General features: G+C 39.1%; 3 protein-coding genes across 3 annotated transcripts in view; all 3 read left to right on the top strand.

Moving 5' to 3' along the window:
* LOC111984301 (probable sucrose-phosphate synthase 1) overlaps window positions 1-5,012 on the top strand; it is an 8,317-nt gene extending 3,305 nt beyond the window's left edge. Inside the window, 6 exon segments of the mRNA XM_024015924.2 lie at window positions 133-309; window positions 1,681-1,734; window positions 1,821-1,883; window positions 2,002-2,952; window positions 3,183-3,310; window positions 4,643-5,012. Coding sequence (XP_023871692.2) covers window positions 133-309; window positions 1,681-1,734; window positions 1,821-1,883; window positions 2,002-2,952; window positions 3,183-3,310; window positions 4,643-4,916 — 1,647 coding nt within the window. The 3' untranslated portion in view covers window positions 4,917-5,012.
* Window positions 5,013-9,299: 4,287 nt separating this feature from the next.
* LOC111984317 (uncharacterized) lies at window positions 9,300-10,127 on the top strand. Its single transcript, XM_024015933.2, has one exon. It carries the CDS (start codon window positions 9,300-9,302, stop codon window positions 10,125-10,127), a length of 828 nt encoding a protein of 275 aa, XP_023871701.2.
* Window positions 10,128-10,211: 84 nt separating this feature from the next.
* Window positions 10,212-10,898, top strand: LOC111984318 (uncharacterized). The gene has a single exon (XM_024015934.1). The coding sequence runs from the start codon at window positions 10,212-10,214 to the stop codon at window positions 10,896-10,898; it is 687 nt and encodes a 228-aa protein (XP_023871702.1).
* The last annotated feature ends 2,254 nt before the right edge of the window (window positions 10,899-13,152 follow it).

Here is a 13,152-nt window from a genome sequence, read left to right as displayed (position 1 = left end):
AGCTTCGTAGCTAAATTGACAACCTAATGGCCAGGATTCAAACCCCCCCCCCCCCCCCAATCCCCACATAAAAAATGTCTTAAATTGCATGCCAATAATTTCACTTTATTTGTTGTTGTAAATTTGTTGCAGACATTAATCTTGGGAAACCGTGATGATATTGATGAAATGTCTAGCACAAATGCATCTGTTGTTCTTTCAATTCTTAAGCTGATCGACAAATATGATCTCTATGGACAAGTGGCATACCCTAAACACCACAAGCAGTCTGACGTTCCTGACATTTATCGTCTAGCGGCAAAAACCAAGGTACTGATTTCTAATCTATTTTTCAAATTGTGGTGAGAGTCAGATCTACTGGTTGAACTTCCGTAAAGAAAAAGATATTTTCATAAAATATGGTATGATTAGATCATTGGTGATTTCATTGATGTATATGCTTTGCCCTTAGCTCTTCTAGATTCTTTTGTTCCTTTGCATAATTTCTTTGTAGTTTTGGTGAAGTGCAAAAGAAATGCAAAGATTCACTTACTGGCTTTCTTTACTGGGTCACACACAAACATTTGAAATAGAAATTTATAGACAAGAAAAAGTTTGGTATACAGGGAGATCTTCTTTAGCACAATAAATAGTATTAGATGAACTTAAAGAGAGGGAAAAGGCACATGAAAATTAAGTAACTGAAGAAGGAAATCTTGGTATTTATTGCCAATAAACTCTAGCTCAAATAGCACTTCCCTCATAAGAACAGCATGGAGGGTAAGGTTGTGATTTCAAGACTCACTGTGTGTTGTGGAAATTAACAATTTTAAAAAATAAAATGAAATCTTAATATTTATGAAATGGCAATAGAGGCATGTTATGTCTTAGGTATTTAGAACATTCTGATTAAGCTATTTACTTGATATTACAATACAGAAGCCTCCAATAATCAGTTTCCATATGCACCTTCTTGTGTAAAGTCAAGCTGAACTGAATTTTGGAATGTTTTAGCTTGTTTCAGCAGAATATTGATCTATCCAGATGCCAAAGAGTGTGTGTGCATGTCAGGCTCAAGTTGGTTCTAAACTTGGTTGAGCATGTTAAGTTTGGTTCATTTAGTTAAGTTAAGGCTGTGCTTTGGCTCGCATGGTAACTAGTGTTCAAGCTTGGTACCGGTTAAGGTCAAAAGAGGGTTCCCCCCACCCCCCCTCCTTTCAGTTGTCCAAGAAGGAGGTGGCTGTTCTGGAGTTTGGAAACTGGGAGAGGGAGAGATAGTCATTGGTGCTGCCATTATTTTCCGGGCCTAACTGGGCTCCATTAGGGGAGAAAATGCTCATTTTGTCTTAGATTTTGGGACTCAAATATAAATCATAGGTTAATTAATGAATAGAAAGAGAATGCAGGGCTGAAAATAACAAGAAGACCACTCAATTAAGCAGGACACCCTTCTCTAATGCTTTAGGGGGAGGGGGAGGGAGTAACTGTTACTATTTTCATGTTGATTTTTTTGGAATAAGTCTGGGCTAAATTAAATTTCTATTTGGTCAAGAGAACTCATTTTTTCAACTCTTCTAATTTGTTTCCCTCTCACTAAGTTATTCATCTCAGCAGCTCTCTTACCAGAGAAAATTATTTGGCTCAAAATTCTTTAGTACATGTGTTGTTTAACCCATCATCTCAATAATTTTGTTCTTGTAGGGTGTTTTCATCAATCCGGCTTTCATTGAGCCATTTGGGCTTACTTTAATTGAGGTGCTTCTCTTTATCTTTTATCAGAATGCTTTACTTTTTAGATGTTATTTTATGCAAAATCCAACCGTCTTTCCTCTTCTGTGCAGGCAGCAGCTTATGGTTTGCCTATTGTTGCCACAAAGAATGGTGGTCCTGTTGATATTCATAGGGTGTGTCCATCTGTGGAGCCTTCCTATTACTTAAAAGGAATTTCTGATCTGTTTATTGGAGTCATATCCAGTCGAAGTTTGATTGTAGCTTAAAATACTGATGATGGACTTGTTACAGGTTCTTGACAATGGTCTACTCGTTGACCCCCATGATCAGCAGTCTATTGCAGATGCTCTTCTGAAACTTGTTTCAGATAAGCAACTTTGGGCAAAATGCCGGCAGAATGGACTGAAAAATATTCACCTTTTTTCATGGCCAGAGCATTGTAAGACATACCTATCTCGAATAGCCAGTTGCAGACCAAGGCAGCCACAATGGCAAAAAAGTGACGTTGAATATGACAATTCAGAATCGGATTCGCCTGGTGATTCCTTGAGAGATATACAAGATTTATCTTTAAACTTGAAGCTTTCATTGGATGGTGAGAAAATTGAAGGGGGTTCCAATCTTGATAATGTTTTAGATACTGAAGAAAATGCTGTTGATGAAATGAGTAGAGCAGAAAATGCTGTTTTGAAATTGTCTAGGGGTGTTATAGAAGGCACACAAAAGGCTGCATCCGCAGAGAGAGCAGACAATAATGTCGGCCCTAGTAAATTTCCAGCATTGAGAAAGAGGAAGTATATAGTTGTAATTTCTGTGGATTGTGATACAACCTCAGATCTTCTTGAAATTATTTCAACAGTTGTTGAGGTAGCAGGGAAGGACAGGGATGCAGGATCTGTTGGGTTTATATTGTCAACAGCCTTAACCATATCGGACATACACTCTCTTTTGATCTCAGGAGGCTTGAGCCCAACCGAATTTGACGCTTTTATCTGTAACAGTGGTAGTGAGCTCTACTATCCATCATCAAGCTCTGAGGACAGTCCTTCTGGGCTTCCCTATGTGGTAGACTTGGATTATCGTTCACACACTGAATACCGCTGGGGTGGAGAGGGTTTGAGGAAGACTTTGGTACGTTGGGTTGCTTCTATCAATGATGGAAAGGCAGGACAACTTGTTGAGGAAGATGAATCAGGATCGTCCATGCATTGCTATGCATTTAAAGTGAAAGACCCATCATTGGTAATATTTCTTTTTATTTTTATATGTGAAAGACTAATATCAAAAGTGGTGTTTCCCCCAATCCACCCTCTCTTTTCTCTCTCAGTGATATAAAGCCCACATCTTGCACTGTTAGTTTTTATAGCAATTTATTTTTAGATGGAGAATTTTATTTATATTTATAAGGTTTGTTGATTACTGATTTTTATTTTTAGAATTTTCAAATTTTAGTAACTATTTTGAAATCACAGATTCCCCCAGTTAAGGAACTTCGGAAATTGATGAGAATTCAGGCTCTCCGATGTCATGTTATATACTGTCAAAATGGTCCAAAGCTGAATGTAATCCCTGTGTTGGCCTCTAGATCCCAAGCCCTCAGGTATGCATGTAGAGGTTTTCTATTTTTTAAAGTTGCACAGCTACCTTGTTTATTTGTTATTTTTTCTTCTTTTTTTTGGCACCTTATATGATGCGATAGTTCTCAACAAATTCATTGAAAGTGTGTTGCACATGTTAGAGCTGAAGTGTTATTACCTGTTCAGTATATTTTATTAAATAAAAAAGATTCAAAAGCATAAAGACAAGTGGGAAATCCATTAAAAAGCTGCCACCATATTTATTATATAATATAATATTTGGGGGAAAAAAAAACCCTCTCCTCAAAGGCCGGCCTCGAGGGATTGGCTGATTGGCATCATTTCCAAAAATGCTTGGTATTGGCATTTAGCTTTGGCATGCCTTCTGGTTCTTCACTGGGTGTTGCCAGTCTCCATCATCCTTGATTTGTGGTTTAAATTGGTGGTTGCTTAGGAAGTGGTACCAGTTATGTATAGAATGAGAGTAAATATAGCTGAGATAAAGTGGGCCAAGGCTGTCAGTGATGATTAATTCCAAATGCTCATGAGAAATATGCCTTTGATAAAATTGATGGTGGAAAGTATTTAAATGGCAGAATTCTAGTAGTCATCAAAATTATTTGTTCAAGCTCTTCAATCCTGATCCAAGCTACCGATATAGGTGAAATTTTAATCTTTAGCACAGCTTAAAAAATGTGGGTCTATAGGCAGGTTTATGTAGATATTCAGATGTGTTCTTGGCTTTGAGTTATTGAAGCATTATTGGAGAAATTCTATTAGTTGAATCATCATAATCCTTATGAAAACTATTCCATCGGCTGTCAAATTTAAAATTTGTTCAATCAGCCATAGGGTCCACAACGCATAATTTCATCTCAAGATCCTTATTGCAGGAAGTAAGCCACTTGTATACTCATTGCTTTTCAATTTAATAAACTCTGTTTAGAGGTACCTTATATTGATTGACCTGGAACTCTGGGTTGTGATTTGTGATGAATTGATATAATTTTACTTAAAACAAAGCTAATCGTTTATATTGTTTACCCTTGAATGTCTAACTAACGTATGCTACAAGCATCACTAAACTAAGTAAGGTCATCTTGAGTACATTGAGAAGACAAGTCTATACAAGCTTTGATGAAAACAAAAGTACTCATTCAATTATGGAGGGGAAAACATTTGAGGCACACGATCCAAACTTGTTATTTTTAATGTGCAAAACATTCTATCCTCCCGCTTCTCACTTCTGTTTCTTACTGTTCAATGTCTGATGTTTTCTTTGGGATTACATGTCATGCATATGTTCTCTATATTTTATGGAGATCAATTATAGAGTACTAATTCTTCCTCTCCAGGTATCTGTTTGTCCGCTGGGGCATGGACCTGTCAAATACTGTGGTCTTTGTGGGAGAGTGTGGGGACACAGATTATGAAGGATTGCTTGGTGGTGTCCGTAAGACTGTGATATTGAAGGGAGTTGGTACTGGTGCAAATAAGCTTCATGCTAACAGAAATTATCCTCTAGAACATGTCTTTCCATTTGATAGTCCCAATGTTGTTCAAACTGAGGGATGTAATAGTGATGACATTCGAGCATCATTGGGGAAACTAGGGGTTCTTAAGGGGTAGATTATTCTAGCTCACGAGCTCCTAGTGTTTTGGAATCTATAAATTTTGTATTGAATATCTGGCTGTCTTATATTATTGACTTGTCATTTTGGATTTTGATATCTTCTTCAAGCCCCACAACTTTCCTCAAAATCTTCTCGTTTTGGAAAATTTCTACAAAATGAGTAATTTGTGGTGATTTCCCTTTGAACCCTTTGTCTACTCTTTCTTCTCCTTGTTTATTCCAGCTTTGAAAGCTATCAACTCTTCTTAGTCTGTCAGTCTTCAAGAATTTCCTTCTTCCCTAGCTTTGGTACTTAAATAACGACATTTGTCCTCAGCATGATCATTGTGATTTATTTTTAATTTTACACGTTGGTTCTCAGTGATGGATGTTCTTCACTTCATCTGTTCTATGTGATTGTAGTAGAGGAAACCTCTGCTTGTTCTGCTGTGTTTTCTGTATTTAATTAATTCTCCTTTCGTATCTGCTAATGTGCCTGGGGAACATGAAGTGGATATTGGTGTAAAATTTTTTGGTGTTTGTATAAATTTGTCTTCACATCAGATTTTGATGTATGCAAGAGCTTTTTCTCATACATGAATGTCATTGAAGTTTGATGGAGGGTTTTGTTGATGAGATTATCTTCATTGTATTCATTCTGCAATCCGTCTGAGTAGAGCACATACTGGCTGTGCTTAGTGGAGCTCCTCAATGAGTGCTGGATAAGTTACAAGCCTCTTGACATCAATATCTTAATACAACAACACAGATGAAACAGGTACAGGCTGCCATTACCTCAGCCACAACTGGCCTATTAGTGGAACCCTACAGTTATTTATATCGACTAGGCTTTGCGATTTGGGGGCTGCGATTACTGCCCATTATTTGGAGGAAAACAAAGGAAAATACTGCCATTGGGCGGTGCTGTGTAATTCTGTGATGATTTTTACCATTTGTGGCATTCCTCATGCAAATCCTGTAGCAGAATATTTTCCGAATTCTTCCAAACTAAATTAAATTTTTTTTCTTGCCTTGGAATTCAACTGTTTAGATTGCCGGATCACACTGGTTTTTGTCTTTTTCTTACGTTAGCGTTACCAAGTAGGAGCTATGAATCTTATGGGAAGGTGCTATGAATCTTATGGGAAGGTGAGGGAAACGAAGAAAATTATAATGACCTATACCTTTTTAAATATGAGATGAGTTCAAATTATACTGGGTGTAATTCTAAAAAGTTATACATTTTCTAAACTATTGGATTTAAGTAGATCTAACGGTCAAAAAAATGTACTCATTAATGCTGATATTCTAATAAGGATCTCATTTATTATTCTTATTTATAACATTTCATACTTATTTCTAATCCCAAAAATAGGTATATTTTTCTATTTGCTCTCTTTTTCATCCACTATACGTTTCTCTCTCCTCCATTACTCTTCCACCACCATTCTTTGCATATGATAACTATAACAGTATAACAGTATTTCTTACCAGGAAAGGAAAAGATTAATAGAACGTTGATTGAATATTATAGACAGGATTCATCTTCAATGAATTAAAACAAAAATTTTAATTATGATAACTTATTCTCCAACCGGGATAATGGAACACTTTTAATCTTCCCTAGAATCAAGGATAGAAGAATTTTAGCTTCGAATTTATTTTTACAATTTTTGTGTACTAAAATAGAGGTTCTTCATATATCATCTTAATATGCTAGCGGGCCTATTTCATTGTTTTCATGATGCTTTGATGTCATATAGGCCCATATATGATCATTATATCACATTAGGGGAAGTGTTATTCCACATTAATGTTTTAAAATATATATTTTTAAATATCTTATTTTTCTATATTAGATAATAACCTTAGAATGAAATAAAATTATTTTCAATAATTTCTATATTATCTTTTAACATTTTTTTTATTATTTAGCGTGGCTTGAGAATTTGAGATAATTTTTTTTTTCTTGGTGGTAATTTTAGAAGAAAGCAATCTTTAAAAAAATAAGTCATATTTTCATAGGATTTTTTATAACTTTTTCTTTTTTTGTTAATCAATAATAGTTTTATTTTGATTTATTATTTATGATATTATCAAACATAGGAAAATGTAAAAGAAACTATTTTCACAAAAAAAATTTCCATCAAAACAAACAGGATGTTTAAATTAGCAAAGACTCTAGAAAATTTTATTTTAAACACTATAGTTAAGAGAGTTGTAAAAACTAGAAAGTAAACAAACCATTTCATCTTAGGTAAACCCATAGCTATACAACGAAAATAATTGACACAATTACCAAATCTCAAATCTCCCTATATTAAAGCCAAGCTTGAGCCAATTACCAATAACTTCATTTCCACAAGGATAATTTACTCCCTAACCCAACTTCTAGAACCACCACCAAATTTCGAATTGACACAAATTGATGAAGGATCAGACTTCAAATCAGTCCCCCTCACACAATGCGAAAAAAAAATATATGATTTTTTTTGTTCGCTTTGACAAATACCCAATTCAAAATCTAATCAATTTTCAATATAGGTTTTGCTGAAACGGAATTACCCTTTTCTACAAAAACCCATGTTCAAACGCTAATCATCGATAATAAGAGCTATAGACCTAGAACTAGAAATCTAGGGCCGAACTAGAGCAAATAAATAAATAAATTGGCAAAGGATTTGTAAAATTCAAAGGATGATTAAAGGGTTGGACACCATAACACATTGACCAAATTGGAGGGGATGGGGTAAAGGAGAGGGAGAGGAGATGATTGCATCAATGGTTTCTTATTAAAAATGTGTAGTGGATGAGAAAGAGAGAGCAGAGAGAAAAATATACCTATTTTTGGGATTAGAGATAGACATGGTGTTATAAATAAGAATAATAAATGAGATCCTTATCAGAATCTCAGCATTAATAAGTGCATTTTTTTTACCATTGGATCTACTTAAATCTAATGATTTAGAAAATGTGTAACTCTTTAGAGTTACACCAAGTGTAACTTGAATCCATCTCTTAAAATATATATAAACAAAATTTAGCTACAAAATTTGTTGTAGCATAAGGTTACAATTTTTTTTTTTTTTTTTTTGAGGGGGTATAAGGTTACAATCTTACTCAATAAAATAAACATTATTACATATTTTAAAAATCTAACCATTGAATTATATGTTCTTTATATTCTTAATATACATGTCAACCTTTATGTTAATCAAATGTTATCTATACTTTCTAGAAGAAGAATCTCTTCTTTAAACTAGACTTTAATATGTTTCAAAAATACAATGAAGGGTAATGTGGGGCCTAAGAATTTGACAACCTCGACCCATTTTATACTGAGCTCAAGGCCCACGCCGAGGAGGAAGGAATATTCGAGGACGAACGAAGAAAGCCCAAATTGCTGAGGAATATCGTCGAGGACAATCTTATCCTCGATCAACCAAGATCATAGAAGGGAAGAGCGGCACGCCATCAAAGGCAGCCTCCCAGAGCATTCCATAAAGAAGGACGAGTACAATAGACCAGCCATGGGAGCATGGCGGAGGAGCAATTCAAGGAGAAACTGTCACCTCCACATTAAATGCCCACAACTAACGTTCTGGCTGCATTAATGAGGAAATAACCTCTGAACAGTGCTACCTTGGTTGCTGCAACTTACAGAAGATTTAGGAAGGCGGCTGATGGGACAAGCTCTCGAGTAGTGACCTGCATTATCAATAAATGGAATGTCAAGATCAACTGAAATGGGGTATATAATGTAAGAAATCCTCTAGGAAGGGGAGGGAGAAAAAGAAAAAGGAAAAAGAGGAAAACACAGGAACCATTTATACAGTCTTGGAAGCCCTTGTAACCTAGCATCGAAGAAGTAAAAAGAACTATAAGCTCCTAAGATGAGGGCCGAGAACAAAGTTTCATACTTTAGCCCATGTTCTTGTTATTCAAATTAACTCGTAATCATACCTAGTTGTTGTATCCCTCACTGAGACCCAGTTCTTAAACTCATTCTCTATAAATCTATTGTGTTGGGCTATTTGGGCTGTAATTCATTCATTAAACAGTAGAAATGCTCAAACCTAGTCCCTACAATTGGCGCCGTTTGTGGGAAAGAACTTGTGCGTTAGTGAAGGCAACAATCAAGCATGGTAGGATCAGGCCCTCATCAAGCAAGCTCCCAATGACAGGGTAACTTTCCCAACCCGGAGCGTAATCGAAACAAAGAGAATGGAAGGTTTCGAGAGGGAAGTATGCACACCACTCAAACCAGCAGAAGCCACACTTGTGTGGGCAATCATGTATCCCAGAGACAGAATGATAAGTAAATCATACAGCGAGAGATTGATGACTTGAAGAGAAATCTACGCTATGCACAACGAAGGCAATTTCATTTTAATCCTGACATGCCCTCCGATGATGAAAGCGATGATGACTATAGACAAAGATCGAGAACTCCTCCTAACGAGACCTTCTCGCACAAAGAAGAGCGCTACTGGAGGCGTAAGCGTAAAAGCCCATCTCCTGGGGGCTTAGGAAACGATGCCATGAGAAGGGCACTGGATCAACTCTCCAAGTCACCTTTTATGTGCCACATAGAAGGGGCTACACTGCCTCGACGATTCCAGCAGCCAACCTTCACCATTTATAATGGCAAAACAAACCCCATGGAGTATGTGAGCCAGTTTAATCAAAGGATGGCTATCCATTCCAAAGACGAGGTGCTGATGTGCAAGGTTTTCCCATCTAGCCTGGGACCAGTGGCGATGAGATGGTTCAATGGCTTAAAGACAAACTCCATAGATTCATATAGGCAGCTAACCCAAGCCTTTGGCTCCCATTTCGTTACAAACATTAGAACTCCTCAACCCTTGAGTGCATTAGTGTCCCTATCCATGCATAATGGAGAAACTCTAAAGGCCTACTTGGACAGACATTGGGAGATGTATAATGAAATGGACGGCAATTTCGATGATGTCGCCATCAGCACCTTCAAAAATAACCTCCCAGCCAAGCACGGTTTGAGGAAATCTCTAATTAGCAAGCTTGTCACCAGTGAGCGCCAACTAATGAAGTGGATCGATAAGTATAAACGAGTAGAGAAAGACCAGCTGCAAGGTAAAGGAAAGGAGAAGGTTATCCCTCAGGAGAGGAGGGATTTCAGGTCAGACCAATATAATAGCAACCGCCTGAGGAGAGATTTCGTAGGGCAATCCGGAGCAGCCAACACATAGACTGTCAATGCGGTATTCCGAGAACCAGTATATCGAGTGTTGGAGAAAATCAAGAATGAGCCGTACTTTAAGTGGCTGAATAAGATGGCGGGAGAGTCCACAAGGCGCAATCAGAACCTTTATTGCCAATACCACCAGGACCACGGACATACCATGGAGAGCTGCAGGAACCTCTGGAACTATCTGGACCAACTAGTCTCAAAAGGAAAGCTGAAGCACCTTCTACATCATTCCAGTGGTCATCATGGCCAGACCCATCAAGAGCCCCAAAGAGATACCACTCTAGGGCCACCCGTAGGGACGATCAATGTGATCTTGGCCGCACTAGGAAGAATGGGCATGCGCCCTTCACGAGTGTTATCTGTAGCTCAGCTGCCTGCCGAGGTGTCCAAACCAGAGTCGAAGAGGGCCAGGATGAAGTCTCACCCAATCCTGAGTTTTTCAGAAGAAGAAAAGATTGGAACCACCCAGCCCCATGATGATGTGCTGGTAATCACTCTCAGAATCGGGGACTATGATGTAAAAAGAGTGATGGTGGACGATGGCAGTGGGGCCGAAGTTATGTACCCCGACCTCTACAAAGGGTTGAGGTTGAAACCGGAAGATTTGATACCTTATAGCTCTCCTTTGATAAGTTTCGACGGGAAGCTTGTTATTCCAAAGGGCATGATTAGGCTGCCCATCCAAACCGGTCCAGAAATAGTAGAAGTGAATTTTATCGTGGTAGACACCTACTCTCCTCCATATAGAGCCATCGTCGGTAGGCCCTAGCTCCATACCTTAGGGGCTGTTGCCTCCTCCTTGCATTAGAAAGTGAAATTCCCATTCGGGGACGAAGTCCTCAAAGTTCGTGGCTGCCAATCCACAGCAAGGCAGTGCATAGTGGCTGCCACTTCACATCGGCTTGATGCAGAGTCCTCGGCCTCTGCTGAGAAGGACTTATAGCAATCAAAGGCCCCAGTGTCGCCTCTTGATACTGCTGCCAATGGGGCAAAATGTGAAGATCTAGAAAAGGTGGTCATTGGTGGTGACCCAGAGAAGTTCCTTCAGGTAGGAGTTCAGCTGCCTCTTCAGGAAAAGGAGGAGCTAATTGAGTTTCTCATAAGAAACGTAGACATGTTTGCATGGGACGCTTGTGATGCTCTAGGGATTGATCCAGCCTTCATCTGTCACCATTTCAATGTCAACCCCTCCATCATCCCTAAGAAGTAGCCGCCCTGGCGTCCATCAAGAGGGCACGCCGATGCAATTAGGGACGAGGTGAAGAAGCTTAAGCGTGCAGGGGCCATCAAAGAGGTCTTTTACCCTGAATGGTTGGCCAACACCATGCTGGTTAAGAAGAAAAGTGGAAAATGGTGGGTTTGTGTAGACTTCACAAACCTAAATAAGGCATGCCCAAAAGACCCATTTCCCATGCTTTGGATAGACCAGTTGGTGGATGCAACTACAGGCCATCCTCGGATGAGTTTCTTAAATACCTTTTAAGGTTATCACCAAATACCACTAGCCCTGGAGGATCAGGAGAAGACCGCCTTCATAACACTTATCGGGAACTACCACTACAAGGTGATGCCGTTCGGTTTAAAGAACACAGGGTCCACTTATCAAAAGATGATGATGAGGATGTTCGAGCCGCAACTGGGCAAGAACATCGAAATCTATGTGATGATATGGTGGTGAAGAGTAGAGTGGTGTCCGAGCATTTAGGAGACCTCGGCAACACCTTTAATGTCTTGAGGGAGCACAAGCTACGCCTAAATGCTTCCAAATGTTCATTTGGCGTGGGATCAGGCAAGTTTTTAGACTAAATGGTTACTCATAGGGGAATTGAAGTTAACGCAGACCAGATCAAGGCCATCAATGATTTAAAACCACCGCAAAATGCCAAAGAGGTCCAAAAGTTTATTAGAATGATCGTGGCCTTGAACTAGTTCATTTCCAGGTTGGTGGATGGTTCCAGACCATTATATCTCTTGATCAAAAAGTGAAGAGGATTTGAGTGGTCTGAGGATTGTATTGTGGCCTTCCAGCAACTCAAAGAGTACCTGTCCTGACCACCTATCATGTCTAGTCCTGAGACCGATGAAGTCCTATACGCATATATTGCTGTAACCCCTCATGCTGTGAGCTTGGTGCTAATACGGGATGATAATGGCCTTCAAAAGCTAGTCTACTATGTGAGCAAGTCATTACATGAAGCTGAGATCAGATATTCGCCTTTGGAGAAAGCCATACTAGCTGTAGTTCATGCTACGCAAAAACTTCCCTATTATTTCCAAGCCCACACAATGGTTGTCCTGACTCAACTACTCCTGAAGTCTGCGCTTTGGTCTACTGATTACACCGGAAGGATTGCCCTATGGAACAGAATTCTAGGAGCTTTTGACATCAAGTACATGCCTCAGACCTCTATAAAGGGCCAGGTCTTGGCCGACTTAGTGGCTGAATTTTCCAAACCACCAGAAGAAATAGTAGCCGAGGAGCAAAACATGGATGGAAAATCTGTTGGGGTAATCTCAATACTAGGGCCCCTACGTTGGAAGGTGTATGTTGATGGCGCGACGAATCAAAGGGGGTCCGAAGTGGGGCTAGTCCTAGTATCTCCTGAGGGGACTATCATAGAAAAATCCCTAAGACTTGGATTCTCAGCCACAAATAATGAAGCCGAGTACGAGGCCTTGTTACAAGGAATGGCCATGGTGCAGAAAATGGGAAGAAAAGCAGTAGAGATGTTCTCGGACTCGAGATTAGTAGTGGGCCAGGTAAAGGGAGAGTTGGAAGTCAGGGATGCAACGATGCAAGAGTACCTAAGCCAGGTCAAACGCCTACAGTCACACTTTGATCTTTCCAGCTTGTCACACGTTTCCAGAAGTGGAAACACCCGAGCAAATTCATTGATCACGCTTGCTACTTCCTTGGCAGGGGGTTTGCCTCGAACCATCATTGTCGAGCATCTGGATAGAGCAAATGAGGCTGCAAAAAGCGTGGTTCATATTCACCAAATTAGTGTGGGTCCTAGCTGGAT

The sequence above is a fragment of the Quercus suber genome, unplaced genomic scaffold, assembly GCF_002906115.3.
Source record: "Quercus suber isolate HL8 unplaced genomic scaffold, Cork oak 2.0 scaffold_110, whole genome shotgun sequence".
NCBI lineage: Eukaryota > Viridiplantae > Streptophyta > Magnoliopsida > Fagales > Fagaceae > Quercus > Quercus suber.
The sequence above is the reverse complement of the archived record's forward strand: the minus strand, read 5'-3'. Positions and strand labels throughout refer to the sequence as shown.